The sequence below is a fragment of the Heterocephalus glaber genome, unplaced genomic scaffold, assembly GCF_053883595.1.
Source record: "Heterocephalus glaber isolate CG9 unplaced genomic scaffold, H.glaber_assembly_v1.0 deba00001555, whole genome shotgun sequence".
Taxonomy (NCBI): Eukaryota; Metazoa; Chordata; class Mammalia; order Rodentia; family Bathyergidae; genus Heterocephalus; species Heterocephalus glaber.
This window is the reverse complement of record NW_028258346.1, coordinates 5,813,888-5,828,817: the sequence shown is the minus strand read 5'-3', so window position 1 is coordinate 5,828,817 and position 14,930 is coordinate 5,813,888. Positions and strand designations below refer to the sequence as shown.

The 14,930-nt window shown below is 39.8% G+C and overlaps 1 protein-coding gene and 1 long non-coding RNA gene across 4 annotated transcripts in view; one reads left to right on the top strand and one right to left on the bottom strand.

Annotated features, from left to right (window-relative positions):
• Window positions 1-5,521: 5,521 nt before the first annotated feature.
• LOC110350335 (uncharacterized) lies at window positions 5,522-10,102 on the bottom strand. The gene is made up of 3 exons (XR_002396825.2): window positions 9,933-10,102; window positions 7,820-8,011; window positions 5,522-6,562 (listed from the first exon to the last, which is right to left on the bottom strand). It is a non-coding gene; the product is annotated as an uncharacterized LOC110350335 (long non-coding RNA).
• Stk3 (serine/threonine kinase 3) overlaps window positions 9,874-14,930 on the top strand; it is a 319,544-nt gene continuing 314,487 nt past the window's right edge. For all 3 annotated transcript variants that reach the window (XM_021262683.2, XM_004850156.4, XM_087190670.1), the window contains exon 1: window positions 9,874-10,044. In XM_021262683.2, coding sequence (XP_021118342.1) covers window positions 10,019-10,044 — 26 coding nt within the window. In that variant the 5' untranslated portion in view covers window positions 9,874-10,018. The remainder of the gene's footprint in view (window positions 10,045-14,930) is intronic.

Genomic DNA, 14,930 nt, shown 5'->3' with positions numbered 1-14,930 from the left:
CTTAGGTTTGAATTTCAGGCTCTGACATTTTGGACAATAACTTCGTTTTTTTCCCCTTTCTTTTTTTTTATTTACTTTAAAATTTTCATTAGTACCTGTTTACAGTACATAATGGTTACATTCATCCTGGCTAACTTAGTACCTGGAAGCAAAGTGTGTGTTCTAGATAGTAGCTGCCCTCCTCCCTGTGCTACCACCAAGTTCACATCCTGGCAGTGTTTGCCTCATGGACCGAGCGTACTTCCCTCCTTCTGCCTGGCCTTGGCCATGTGACTTGCTTGGTCAGCAGCATGTAGGTGGAAGTAACAGTGTCAGTCCCAAGCCTAGGCCTTCAGAGGCCTCCACACTTCTGCCTGTCCTCTTGCTCCTGGCTGCCACTGTAAGAGTTTCCTCTGAGAAGGTGCTCCTTCAGTCTGGGCCTCAATGTGAACATATGGAGCACAGCTACCCCAGCTGCTTCACAGATCAGCAAGAATAAATACCACTTTAAGCTATGGAGAATCAGTTAATAAAATATAAAAGCTATTTCTTGCCAAAGATTCCCAGGAATCGCCCCCAAACACTTCTACTTGTACCCTATTGGCCAGAATTTAGTCACAAGGCCAATTCTAACTGCAAGAAACTCTGGGAAATATATTTTTTGATAATGTAATATAGTCATGACATAATTTAGTTGACTATTTTCCTTTAGATTGTTTTGAATTTTCTTCCTAATTCAAACAGTGCTAAAACAAAACCCTTGCACATTCATAGATCTATATGTGCGCATTTTATTGGGAAGGATTTTTTTTTGGTACCGGGGATCAAACTTGGGTCCTTGCGCTTGCAAGGCAGGTGGTGGAACCACTGAGCTAAATCCTGGGTTCTTGAAAGTAGGATTGCTGGTTCAAAGCATATATGCATTTTATTTCAAAAGATGCTATAACCCTGGCATGGTGGTGCACACCTGTGATCCCAGCACTGGGGAGGCTGAGGCAGTAGAATTGCTGCTAGTTTGAGGCTGGGGTGGGCTACACAGTGAGTTAAAGTCAGCTTGATCTATATAGGGAGACTCTGTCTCCAAAAAACCAAACAAACCAGAAATAAAAACAAAGATGGCATAAAATTACTCTTCAAAAAGCCTTTAATAATTTATATTTCCAAGTGAGAGTATGAAAATATGTCTTGGAAATCAATCGTTGAGAGTAATATATCAAAAGCTTCAAACTACCCATGCTGTTTGTCATAATATTGTTTATAAAAATTTATCCTGGAAAATAATTCTAAATACTAAGTGAATTCTGTACATACGTGCATGCACGCACACACACACACACACACACACACACACACATTGTAACTGTATATCTATTAGTGGAAAACTTATTGCCAAATGAATTTTTAAAATACAGCAGGTAAATTATTATGTAGCACTATATAATAATTAAAAAGATTTAACATGAGATGAGTTTGGTGGCTCATGCCTGTAATTCCAGGACTCAGGAGGCTGAGGTAGGAGGATCACTGTGAGTTCAAGGCCAGCCTGAACTAAGTAGCAAAACCCTATCTCAAAAACAAACAAACAAACCCTTAAAATGATTTATAACATGGAACATGTTTATGTTATAATTTATTTGAAAATGGCAAGATTTAATTAAATAAAAATTGAAAACAGTTGTGTTTTGGATATATACCTATTGATAATACATTCCTGTTATTTTTTAAAAAATACATTCTTTTACTTACCTTACCAAGACAGGAGTTAGGGTTCTATTAGGCAGGCAGTAAGGTCAGTGGCCCAGAATGGAGACAGGAAGGTTGAAATAGAGTCTGCTCAATCATCACCCTCCATGGATCCTACAAAAACACCTTCCAAGGGTCTTGCAGCTGTCAGGGACCTCCCCAGAGCATGATCAGGCAGGCAAATGGCTCAAGGGCACGTGGTCCCTGCATGAGCGCTATATGAACACTGCATAGATTGGACCCTGACAAATGTGTAGACACTCTACTTCCTCTGTCCACGGTTTCATTCTTCATTACTGTGGGACATGACCCCAGTGTTCCAGATTCATTCCTGCCTTAATACTTCCCAGGTTTTCATCAATGAAGATGCCTGTGATAGTTAACTGTGATGTCAACTTGCCTAAAAAATGCCTAGCTGGTTAGTTTAGCAATTGTGGGTGTGTCTGGATGATAGACCTACTGAAGAGGGAAGACCCACCCTGGGTGTGAGTAGCACCAACCAATAGGCTTGTAGCCTGGATAGAATAAAAAGGGAAAGAAGAAAGAAGTCTCTATTCTGCTTCTTTGGAGGTGCTCCAGTCTTTGACATTGCCTTTGGATGTCCATCTCCAGGCTTCCAGCTCAGACTCTTCAGACTTCCAGTGCAAACCTTTCAGCTTCCTAGGACTTGCACAGGACTCTGCAATGTGCTTCAGTCCTTCCACCTTTGGTTGCACTGTCCAGCTTAATGCATGTAGATGGTCCTTTTGCAATCTTCCATCCCCAACCCTGCAGGCAGTCACTGTAAGCCTACCTTGTAAATTCTATGCCTATGCTTATGTCTATGCCTATGTCTATGTCTATGACTATATCTATATCTATGACTATATCTATATCTATGTCTATCTATCTGTTTCTCTAATGATCCCTAACTGGTACAGTGACTTAATCTATTAGAGCTGTTATAACAAAATATAGCTTAAACAACAGAATTTTTCACAGCTCTGGTGGTTGGGAAGTCCAAGATCAAGGCAGATTCAGTGTCCAATATCAGTCATTTGGCCATAAGCTAAAGCTGACTGTGAAAAAGAAGGATCAGAGAGACAAAAAAGAAAGTGAAAAATAAACAAACAATAAAACCCAATGCATTTCACATCAATATTGAGCAGGCACTTACTCAAAGCACCCCTAAAGCCTGCTCTGGGTCTCTGTGGTCTTCCAGTTATAAGCCTTTTATTGAGTAAGGGAGTTTGGGCTGAGTCTTCAGCTGCTTGCTATATGAAGAACCCTATGTGATGTAAGGGCATAGAAGTAGAGACCAACTTTATATATTTTTTCCAAATAGTCTGTTGTTCCATTACAATTTTTGAGTGATCCAGTCTTTCTTCTGTGATGTAAAATGCCACTTTATCACAACCATTTTCTTATAAAATGGCTTCATTTTGGGGTCATTATTCATTGATATATTTATTTATATATTTAAAAATTATACCATGCTATTTTAATTTCTATAGTTTCAGCACATGCTGCCAGAACAAGTCCCTCCTCATTATTTCTTCTGTGTTTTTTCCCCCAAATTAACTGGCTTTTATAATGCATTTTCCCCTACATTTTAACTTGAGAATTAAGTTGTTAAATTCTATAAAAAGTCCTTCTGGAGCTGGAGCTTTAGCTCAGTGGTGCTGCCACCTGCCTTGCAAGTACAAGGTCCTGAGTTTGATCCCCAGTACCCCCACCAAAAGTCCTTCTGACATTTAAAAATTGAAATTGCACTAAATATATATATATGTATATATATATATGCTTATGAAGAATTTTAAACATTGAGTCTTTTCACTTAGGAATGTGGTATATCTTTTGATTATCTTTTTCGTTCTCCTGCTGTACTCCTCATTGCACTGTGTTCTAGCAGTGCTAACTGCTGCTACCATTACCTATATATCTAGAGTATTCTTATTTTCCTAGCCTTGAAGTATTCATGTCTTCTTTCTCCTTAGTTTAGACAAGACAGATTAGAAATTAATAATAGATGCGAGATACTAATAAAAAGATATTGAAAAACCACAACTAGAAAAGAAATTATAAAAGCATAGAAAAATTAGTTTATAGAATTTATATCCCTTATATTAATGTAACTAAAGCCCAGCCAATGAAGGGCTTCAAGTTTCTTTTCCTTGTCTCTGTCTTAAGTTCAGTGTCTTAACCAATCATTGCTGGGTGTTACGGTTTATATCTAAGACATTCCCCAAAGCCTCATGCATTCTCAGGTGGGACTTTTGGGAGTAACTAGATCATAAATATGTGATATTGGATAATGAGTGTGTAATAACTAATCTACTGATTGGATTAGCACAGTTCTGGGTGTGGGTGATGGATTTATTGAAGACAGAAGACCCACTCTGGATGTGAGTTGCACCAAGCAATAAGCTTGTTGCCTGTGTGGAATAAAAAGGGAAAGGGAGGTTCACCACGACTTTTTTTTTTGTCTGCCCTGCTATGAGCTCCTTCTCCTCTGCCATGCCCTTCTGCCATGTTGCCCTGCCTTGGAGCTACCTGACTATGGACTGAAAATTCTACAAACTATGGGACAAAATAAACTTTCCCTCCTTTAACTTTGGATGTTGGATATTTTGTCCCAGCAACAAGAAAGTAACTAAGACATTGGGTTTAGAGAGAGTCTCAGCTTGTTCTGGAACTTAAATTTGTATATAACAGAAACTTTTTTTTCCTCCTTAAACAGGTATAAGAAGGTTAGATTTTTATAAAATGAAAGTTGTATTTGTTTTGTGGAGCTCCAGCCTGTATCAGTCTGGAACTTTCCTGAATGACAGAACTGATTGATCAATTATTATATACAGGATTGAATGATTTTAGTCTTATGAATATATATTCTTTATTTTCAACCAGACTGAGTTCTTAGAGGATAAGGACCATATCTTCTATATTTTCCCACATAGGATTTAGTTATTATGTTTGAAGTATGATATAGGTATGTATAGGGATATCTGAAACCATTTCAAGAAGTCTACAAGGTCAAAAATATTTAAAAACTAATGCTACAATACTATTCTCCATTTTCGTTCTCATTCTCTCGTGAGTATATGATAGAATTTTCCAGATTCTACATGGTTTGTGATGATGTCATTGCCCCAGTGGCTAATGGAATATGTACCTGTGTACTCTTATGCTTACAAATTTCTTAGTATTAAAGAAGCAAAAGTTCTTTAATTTTCTCCATAATTTTAAAGAGTGTGAAGTTGGTCCTGAGACTAAAAAGTTTCAGAACTGCGGGTGTGGATCATTATGTATTGAACTGAAAGTGAAATCAAACTGATAGTATCAATCATTTTTTTCCCCTGAGTTTAGAGTGGAGCCTGGGAGTTTTTGGTGTTTTCTCTGAATCAATCAAGGTCCAGTCAGATACAGAAACTACAAGTGACAGAGACCACACTGTTATTTGAACAGGAAAGATTTGATATAAAGAATTATAACTATAACAAGATTGGAATAACAGGGGATTGGCTGGTAAGAAGCAAAGGTAACTCTAAGAATATTAGTGCTATTGTCTGGATGTTTATATTGTCCCAAAATTCATGTATTGATATTTTAGCCCCTAGAGTGATGGCATTTGGGTATAGGGTTTTGGGGAGGTGATTAGGTCATGGAGACTATGCCCTCCTTAAAGGGATTAGTACCCTTATAAAAGAGGCCGCAAGAATCTGTTCACTTCTTCTATAATGTTAAAAAAACTGAAAAAATATAGTCATCTATGAATCAGGAAATAGGCATTCACCAGACATTTAATCTGCCAGTGACTTGATTTTGGACTTCCTAGGTTCCAGAACTTTGAGAAATAAATTTCTGTTGTTTATAAAGCACCAGGTTATGATATTTTGTTATGACATCTTGAATGGACTAAGACAATACCAATAGCAGATATTAGGAGCAGTTATGCCCCTCGTGGCTGAGATAGAGCACCCAACGAAGAATCCTGCTCCCCAAGGATTGAGATCCAGTCCTTGCTGGAAAGGGAATAGCTGTGCCTCGCTGTACAACACAGAACATTTGGTTTTGCTATCTTGGTGGCCTTGCTAGAAATCTGCCTCCTGAAACTTTCCAGAAAGTGTCCGTGTAGGTTGTTGGGGGGAAGTTGCCGCTCCTGGTTGTAGGAGCCTGTTGGGAACACATAAATACACACACCCCAACAAGAAGGAAAATCTTTCTCTTGTGCAATGTCTCTTTTGTCCTCTATTGACAAAGTTTAACTATCTCATCAACTGGTAAAGGAAAATATTTAAAGATGAAAGCTCCATTTTAAGGAACAGGCAAAGAAGAGTGAATCTGCAAGTGAGAGAAAATGAAACAATACACTTTCTCTTAGTACATTTTGTATGAATTGAAAAGTTATTTATTCATTCAACAGGCACCTATTGAAGGACTATAATGTTCTAGGTACTTATGTGTAGCATAAGTTGTAATGTTCTAGGTATGTATGTATACCCTGATGCCTAATAACAATTTCCCTGTTCTTTCTTAATAACAGAATCCCAATTTTGTTCTTTCTATGCTTCTCCTTGCCATGGGCATCAGGGAAAGACAGTCCTGATCTCAGCTCCAACCCCAGCTCCACAGGGTAAATCATAATTGCTCTAAACAAGTTTTAATGATCCCCTTTCTTTGCCAGTAATGAGTCTGTGACATACTTCTGGCCAATAAGACATGATGGGAAGTTTGCAGAGGGGATTTTTGGTTAACTTTTCCTACCATCTTAAAAATGATGTTCAGAAAGAAGGAATTCTTTTCTGTTGCTGGATATTGTCATGTTTCCATGTGACGCCAAACATCGGTGTCCATCTTGGGCCTTTGAAAAGAGGAAGATAGTTTGGGAAGACGTGGCTGTGCACAACAAAGCAGTAAATAAATGTAAATGGAAGAGTTATCCAATTTCTAGGTTTTTTTTTTTGGTACCGGGGATCGAACTCAGGTCCTTGCGCTTGCGCAGCAGGCAGCAAAACCACTGAGCTAAATCCCCGGCCCAATTTCTAGGTTTTTAAAAAAAAATTATTTTGAGTTGTTACATGTACTTAATTGATATGCTCTTGGCATGACCAATATGAATAAGATACTGTCTTGTTCTTAAGAGGTTCAAAATCTGATCAGAGAAATAAAGAAGAGAAATAAAGTTTTAAGATTGCTATGATGAAAGAGGATAATGTCTGAATTCAAATGGAACATGCTAGCAGAAAAGAGAAAAGTTGGAAAAGAGAAAGCAAATCAAGGGAAAATGGTAGGTAAAGTTGCCTCCCAAAAGGAAACATTTCCAAATTTCTCTGCAAATAAAAATATTACACAATGCAATATATTTGATCAGAGCATTCTTTCTGCCTAAACTCTTTTTGGTATAGTAAAAAATGTTTCACAGCTGTTAATTAATGTTATTTTTCAAAAAAGCATAAAAGAGAAATAAAAAGTTATAGTTTCAATGAATGGCAGCAACTAGTATAACAAGGTAAAAATTTTAAATCTCAATTCTTCTACTCCCCACTACCAAATTTGGTGGTTGCATTTCAGATACAAACTATGTGCTTTTTTGGGAAGGAACTAGGTTTCAAATTGGAGATTTTTCTTACATGTCTCTTAAAGCACTTGCTATGATTTGGAATAATGTCCCCTAAAGCTCCAAGTGTTAAAGGCTATAGCCCTATGGAGAGACAGTGGAACTTTAAGAAAGGTGGGGGCTAATAGGAGGTCTTAGCCATTGGGGGTGTGTACTTGAAAAGGATTGTGAGACCTTGGTCCCTTCCTCTATTCTTTCTTTCATTTGCTGGCCATGAGGCAAGCTTCCCCCCACCCCACCCCACTATGTGCTCCTGAATGACGTGCAGCCCTAAGCCAATGGGCAAAAGAGTCAACTGGCCATGGACTGAAACCTCCAAAACTGTGAGCCAAAATAAACCTTTTCTCTTTGTAAGCTGATTGTCTCAGTATGTGTTATAGTAATGCAAAGATGACTAACATAGCACTCAATTGAGAATTCTAGTCAGCTGTTTGGTAGTATAATTAAAATGCATACTTTATCTTGATTCCAACTGGAACAGATAGAACAGAAATAGATTACCTTATTTCACAGTTAAGTGAAGCTGAGTGACTCTTAACTGTATCTTGAATTTATCTATGCTTCTATTTGCTCATGGATGCTTCTACTTCTTATTAGCAGGTTGAATGATGATTTCTATGCTTTTCTTCTTGGAATCTTTAGGCTGGCTTTCCACAGACAAATTAAAACAGAAGCTTAAGGCATTTTTTTCACCTGTATAACTCACAGAGAGAACAATTTTTATTCATTGCCAATTCATCAGGCATACTCCTGCTTCTAGGCCTAACACCATTCCCTTCACCTCATACTCTCTTCCTTTACCCATTTGCATGACTCTCTCCCCCTCTTCTGCAGTCACCTCTCATTGAGGCCTTCCCTGGGTGTCCTTTCTAAATTTCATCCTTTCCCCTTCACTTTATATTTTCTTTCTTTATTAAATTTTCTTTTGTACCAGTTTTCACTATCTAACATTACTGATCAGGGACTGTTATAGTTTAGATGTAAAATGTCCCCCCAAAGTCTTACGTTTTCAGAGATAGGGCTTTCAAAAGGTGACTGGATCATGAAGGTACTATATTCATCAGTGGATTGATCCACTGATGAGTTCATACCTGATTGTGATGAGATTTGGTTGAAGGAAGTGAGTCACTGGGGGTGTGACCTGGAAGGGTGTATCTTGTCCCTGGCCCCTTCTTCAGCAGCTGCCCTCTGCTACGCCCTTTCATTATGAAATTTCAGCCTTGGTGGGAGGTGACCATGGATTGAACCCTCTGAAACCATGAGCCATTATCAACCTCTCCTTTCAGTATATTTCAACAACAGGAAGTCTAATATAGGCACTGTTTTATTTTATGTTTTCTCAACCAAAATGAAGGCAGGAATTTCTGTCTATTTGTCTATTAAACCTAATGATGGCAGGGATTTCTATTTGTCTGTTTCACTGATGAAAATCCCTTGCAGCTAGAACAGTACCTGGCATACTTAGGTGCTTGGTAAATATTTGTTGACTAATTTGGAGTTAGGCCTGCCTTTGAGTCATAAAGACCTGGGTTGGAGTGTAGACTTTCTGTTTGACCTCAAGTAAACTTCCTTCACTCTTTTGAACTTCGGTTTCCTCATCTATAAAAGGGACATAACTACCTCACAATGTAGTTTTAAAGGTTCAATGAGACAACGTAGGCTAATTATATGATTCGATTGGAATCACACAATAATTGTGAGAACTCTTCTTGGATGTGATGATCTAGAAAGGAGCCTACATTAAACCAAAGGAATGCTGATATGGATCACCTCAGGTGACTTTAGCTGGGTCCCTGGAAATTGTAGTCTTCCTAAAAGTACAATTTTTTAGTTATGATTTCCTTGTCTCCTTTTTCACTCTCTTCTGTTTTTTTCTATTCTACTTCACCCTGCAGTGTTTTCTCTGTAATTAGATGTAATTATTGTGAAACGTAGTGAGGCACTTGTACACAATCAAAATCAAACAAGAATTTCCAGAAGTGTCCTTCCTCCAGGGGCTACAATTGTCACGTGGCTGGGGGCAAACATACCCAGTAATTATAAACAACTAGAGCAGGAAGCCTAGGCAGTTAGTTATACTTCAAATGGCTTCACAAGATGTATAGAAATGCATGTACAGAAATCCAGAGAAATCAGTCAAATTGGACTGCCGCAAACCCAGTGAGGGCAAGTGAGGGACAAAGACCAGGCCAGCGCCCTTCATCAGCCTGAGCTGCACTGGGTCTAAGGCTCCCCATTCTCATCCTCTCTGGTTTTTCTATACTCTGGCAGTCTTTGCTGTGCACCGCCCCTCCGCGCGTCCGCCCAGTCTCTGCCCGCCCTCTCAGGCCCGGCTCCTCCCCTCTAGCTCTGGCCCCGCCCACTCACCCAGGCCCGCTCCTCCCTCCCACTCCTGGCTCGGTCCTCTCAGACCTGGCCCCGCCCCCGTCGCGGGCGGATTCCCCCCCCCCCCGCCCCAGGCCTGAGGGCTGAGGGCTGAGGGCTGAGGGCTGAGGGCTGAGGGGCGGGGCGGGGGGGCGGGGCGGGAGGAGCCGCGCTCCGGAGCGGGAGGGAGATCCGCCGTGGAGTTACGGGAAAGTTGGTCCGAGTTCCCGGAGTTTCCCCCTGTGGTTACCCGGGCTCGGCTGTCCGGTGCCCCGGCTCCTTTCCTCCCTCTGGCCTCTAGGGTCCACCCGCTCCCTCTTTCTGCTCCGGACCGCCATGGAGCCACCGCCGGCGCCCAGGAGGTGAGGAGCGCGGGACCCGGGAGGCGAAGGGACGGGCGCTGGCGGCCGCGGGCGGGGGTGACTAGGCCGGGGCAGCTTCCCGAGCCCCCTTCCCCGTCAGCGGGCCATGCCGCAGGTCGGGAGGAGCCCGAGTGCTCGGCGAGGCCGGGCGCGGGGTCGGAGCGGCGTCTCCGCGGCCGGCGGGGCCTGGCGCGGGGGAAGCACGGTGGGCAGCGTTGGCTCCGCGGCCGGGGAGGGGACCCTCGTGCAAGTTCGCGAGGCCCGGAGGCCTACAAGGAGGACGTACTTGGTCCTCTTACGGCGATGTATCTTACTTGTCAAATGTTCTTAATAATATTGCCTCCCCCCCCCTTTTTTTTTGAGAAAGCGGGTTTATTTACATTTTAAGGAATTAAGTATTAATAGCTACTCTGGGTGAAACTTACTGAGGCTATGCTGTTCTGACAGGTGTTCCTCCCCCTCTCCTCTCAAGTTGGAAAGAATTTATGGATGCGAGACAGTGGGAAACTTAAATTAGAACCCCTCCACCATGCAGTTTTGCTTGTAAAAATAGTGATGCTTGGTATGGCATTTATTGTTAGTTTATATTTAGTCGTTGATATAGTGGAAATGTATGGGTACAAAGTAGATGTGTTTGAACTAATATTTGCAGTGCTCTTAGTAAGCTAAATCAATGTTGTCCATTGATGTAACTTCAGAATGTGAATCCTTTCCCCTCCAAAAGGAATCAACTAATTGTTTGATGCTGGACAAAACATTTCATTTTAACCTCAGTCTTTCATTTTTAATTTGTGAAAATAAGGATATTAATCTTTCTCAGAGAAAATGAAAGAGTTCTTGTACTTTGATACTTAGCCATCTGGAGATAAAAGGTGTTTTCAAGAATGTGGAATAATTAAAAAGGTGGGGACTTTGAGACCTATTGTGAATTGTGCGACTAGATAGATATTTGAGCCTTGAGGCCTGAAAACCATCTGGTCAGGTGAAAAAAAAGGAGGTCCTGTAGAGTTTCCAAAAGTCAGCTCTAGAAGCAAGTCAACTGATCTTTTCTAGCATTTTGTTAGGAGTCTGTCTTCCAGTACCCACTGGGCCCCCAGTTTTAATAGTATAGAAGAAAATCAGGAACATTTTTTTTTCTTTATGTTTTGGAGGCATTTCTAAGATAATGCTATAGGCCAAGTTGTAGGAGTTATCAGTTTCATTATAGGTGTAAGAGAATCCTGCCTGTGCAGAGACATTTGACAACCCTGAAGAGTCAGGGGAAGATGTGGGTAGTAATTCCATGGTGATTTGTACTTTTCAAGGTGGTAGATGCTTGTCCATTTCACAGACTTAACTTTTAACTCTCTTTAGAGACATACTGATCCAGGAAAGCCTTTCTTTTTCTTTTTGGTATTTTTCTTTCCCCCTGGAGACAGTCTCCCTTTGTTGCCCAGGCTGGCCTTTAACGCTAGGGCTCAAGATAGATACCCTCCTGCCTTAGCTTCTTTAGTAGCTGGTACTACAGGTGTGCACCCCTGTTGAGGAAGATATTTCTAAAGAGCAAAAGATATGTGGTATTAATCCCACATATTTGAATATCTCTTAAAATTTTTTTCATAGTATTTTCATATTTATAATGTTTAATCCACACAGGAACCCCACAGAGTAGGTTGAATCACAGGCAGTAATCCTATAGATGAGAACACTAAGTTTGCTGCATGGAAGGCTTTGATAGGAGTTATTGATAGTGAGTTTTTTGTGTTGCTCCTTTTGATTATTACCTTTTTACTTATACACTAATGTATCACTTAATAATGAGACTTGTACCAAGAAACTCATTGTTAGGTGGTTTCATTGAGCAAATACCATAGTGTACTTACATAAAGCTACATAGAAGACTACAGTGTCACTAGGCAGTAATTTTCCACACTATCATATATCATCGATTGAAACGTTATGTAGTGTGTGACCATATATATATATATTTACTTTAATCATCTTAGGAAATAGTAATCCTGCTTTTGTCACTTACTCTGTTATTCTAAATTAATATTTCTTTGTTTGCAAACTGTTTGGGATTAAATGAGGTCATAAGTAAAGCAGTTAGCACAGTATTCCATAATGTGTTCAATAACATTGGTAACTTGTGTTTTCCTTATTAAATGAGGTTCAGAGAGAAAATAACTTGGTCAAGTGGAGAAGGTACCAGATTCTGAGTCCTAATTGGTCTCAAAGGCTGGGTACCGTTATATACAGTGATGCCTTTTTGAAATATACTTTCTTAGCATTCCATAATATAGTGGTCATTTTTTTCCACAATCTCTTGGTCTTTTTTTTTAAAATTAATTTTATTGGTATATTTAAGGTATACAATATAATGACATTCATCATTGGAAATTTGCACCTTTACATAATCCATCTTGGTTCTTATTTTTCCCCCATTCCCCTGCCTTCCCTTCAACCCCTGCACCGCTCCCTTTTCTACAAAGATTTTGTTTCCATTTTCTCTTTTTCTCCCTTCTTTCCTTTCCCCTACCCCTCCCACTTCCCCCTCCCCTTTGCACCTTTTCTTCCTATTATCTGTTATACCTTTTAGTCCTTATTTACACTTTCACTTTCTCACACTAGAGAAACGATTCCGTATTTACACATGTGTGTCCTATTTATTTCACTTAAGAGTATCGCCTCAATGTGCATCCATTTAGCTACACAATCTTTTGGTCTTTGGATATTTGCATCTTAATCTCTCTAAGAATGCCATTTAGCTTTTCTACCTCTGGTAGTACTTCCTTCCTGCTCAGACGTGCAGTCAGGTGTATATTGCTGATGTTGAAGACTGACCAGCAGCTCTGCTCAGTTGGCATTTTAAAGTTTTTTTTTGGTATAGGACTACTATTCATTATGCTATCTAGTTTGTTACTACATATTACCAAATTTTCCATTAAAAAGTCTGTGGATTCATTTTTCCCTTGCTTTTTCATTCCCAAGATTACTCCATTTCAGGGTATTATGTTGCTTAACACTTGAATTGCAGCAGTGCCTTCAAACTGGGCACTTTAGTCCAGTGGCTTTCAAAAATAGTTTAACAGAAAAAACAGCAGAAGGGCTTTGTTTGGAGTGGGGGCAGGGCCCTAGGACCTGATTGTTAGCCTCTTGTTCCTTTCCCCCTTTGTTGTCCTACAAAACCTATAGACCACAGTTTGCTTTAGTTTATTCTGCATGTGGCTTCTGATTTTATTTTGCTAAAGCATCACTTAAATTATGTTACTCCTTTTTGGGGGGGGGAGTTACGAATGTACTTCTCTACTTAATATTTGAGGGCTCCATCACTTTATCTCAGTCTTAACTCTCAGCCTTCTTACTGTTCTTCAAGATGAATGTGTTTTCATAAAATTTCTATGTTGTTTTTTATTTAGGTTGTAGGCTATGTGTACTCCCAACTTTGCCTTTTTTCACGCTTTTAGAAAAGTTTGTGTTATTTTTTGACTGTAACCTGTTTTTCATTTTTCCTGCAAGTCCTGTTTCATAAAGTATCTTTTCTTTTTTCTCTCTCTCTTTTTTTTTTTTTGGAGACAGGGTCTCACAATGTAGTTCAGGCTGGTCTTGAAGTCATTAAGCAGCCCAGGCTGCCCTTAAACTCTTGATAATCCTTCTGCCTCAGCTTCTTGAGTGCTGGAATTATAGGTGGGTTTCACCATGCCTGGTTTTCTGAGTATAGTACTTTTTTTTGAGACAGAGTCTTGCTGTGTAGTTCAGACTGGTCTTGAACTCACTATGTAGCCTAGGCTGGCCTAGAACTTGCAGTAATCTTCCTGCCTCAGCCTCCCAAGTGCTGGGATTACAGGTATGTGCTACCACCTCTGGCTGAGTATCATGCTTTCTAGCCAGAAATACTTTGTTGCATTCCCATATGATACTCATTTGATTATATGAGATCTTTTTATTTTTTATTTTTATTTACTTTGTTTTTTTTGTACTGGGGATCGAATTCTGATCTTTGTGCTTGCGGGGCAGGCAGCAGAACCACTGAGCTAAATCCCTGGCTCTATTTATTTTTTACAAAATTTTAGACATCCAAAAGATAGTGGGCACTAATTTAATAAATAATTTATGAATCATCAACCAGCTTTAATAAGAGAAAAATGTTACCAATACATTGAAATCCCCTGTGTGTATCTCTTCCTGTTCCCCAAAGGGTGATCAATATGCTGAATTGAGTATTTGTCTTTCCCATGCATGGCTGTATTTTTAGCATGTTTATTTACACATCTGTATATCACATGCATAAACACATGTCTTAAGCTCACCTTTGTTACTAACTTTGAAATTTACTTCTTTGAGCATCATTCTCTCAGAGTTGGAGATTCTAGTGTGCAGTCAGGTTTAAGAATCATAACTTAGAGTTCAGATAATCTGTAAAGCACCCTTTTTTTTTTTTTTTGGTACCTGGGATTGAACTTGGGTCCTTCCGCCTGCAAGGCAGGCAGCAGAACCACTGAGCTAAGTCCCCTGCCCTGTAAGGCACCTCTTATTCTTTATTTATTGATTTGGTTTCCTTAACAAGGCTTGTGTAAACAGGCAATAAATGTGGTCATCCCTGTCACTGGGGTATCAGAATGACTCTTGTTTCCTCAGATTTCCTTAACAGGTTTGTTCCAGAAGTCTTTAGAAGTGTAATGTTGTTGGAGGATATGTAGTTTTATACAGTACTTGTCAGAGGACTGAGTATCATTGCATTGGAGAGAAATACTGTACTTATTACAGTCCTGTACTTACAGGACTTATTCTCGAACTAGATTATAAGATTAGTAGTTGCTTAAAATTTTCTGATTGAGGTATAATTGGAAGAAAAGTTGGTGTGGAACAATGCAGATATTGGCTGGATAATAAGTAAATTATTGCAC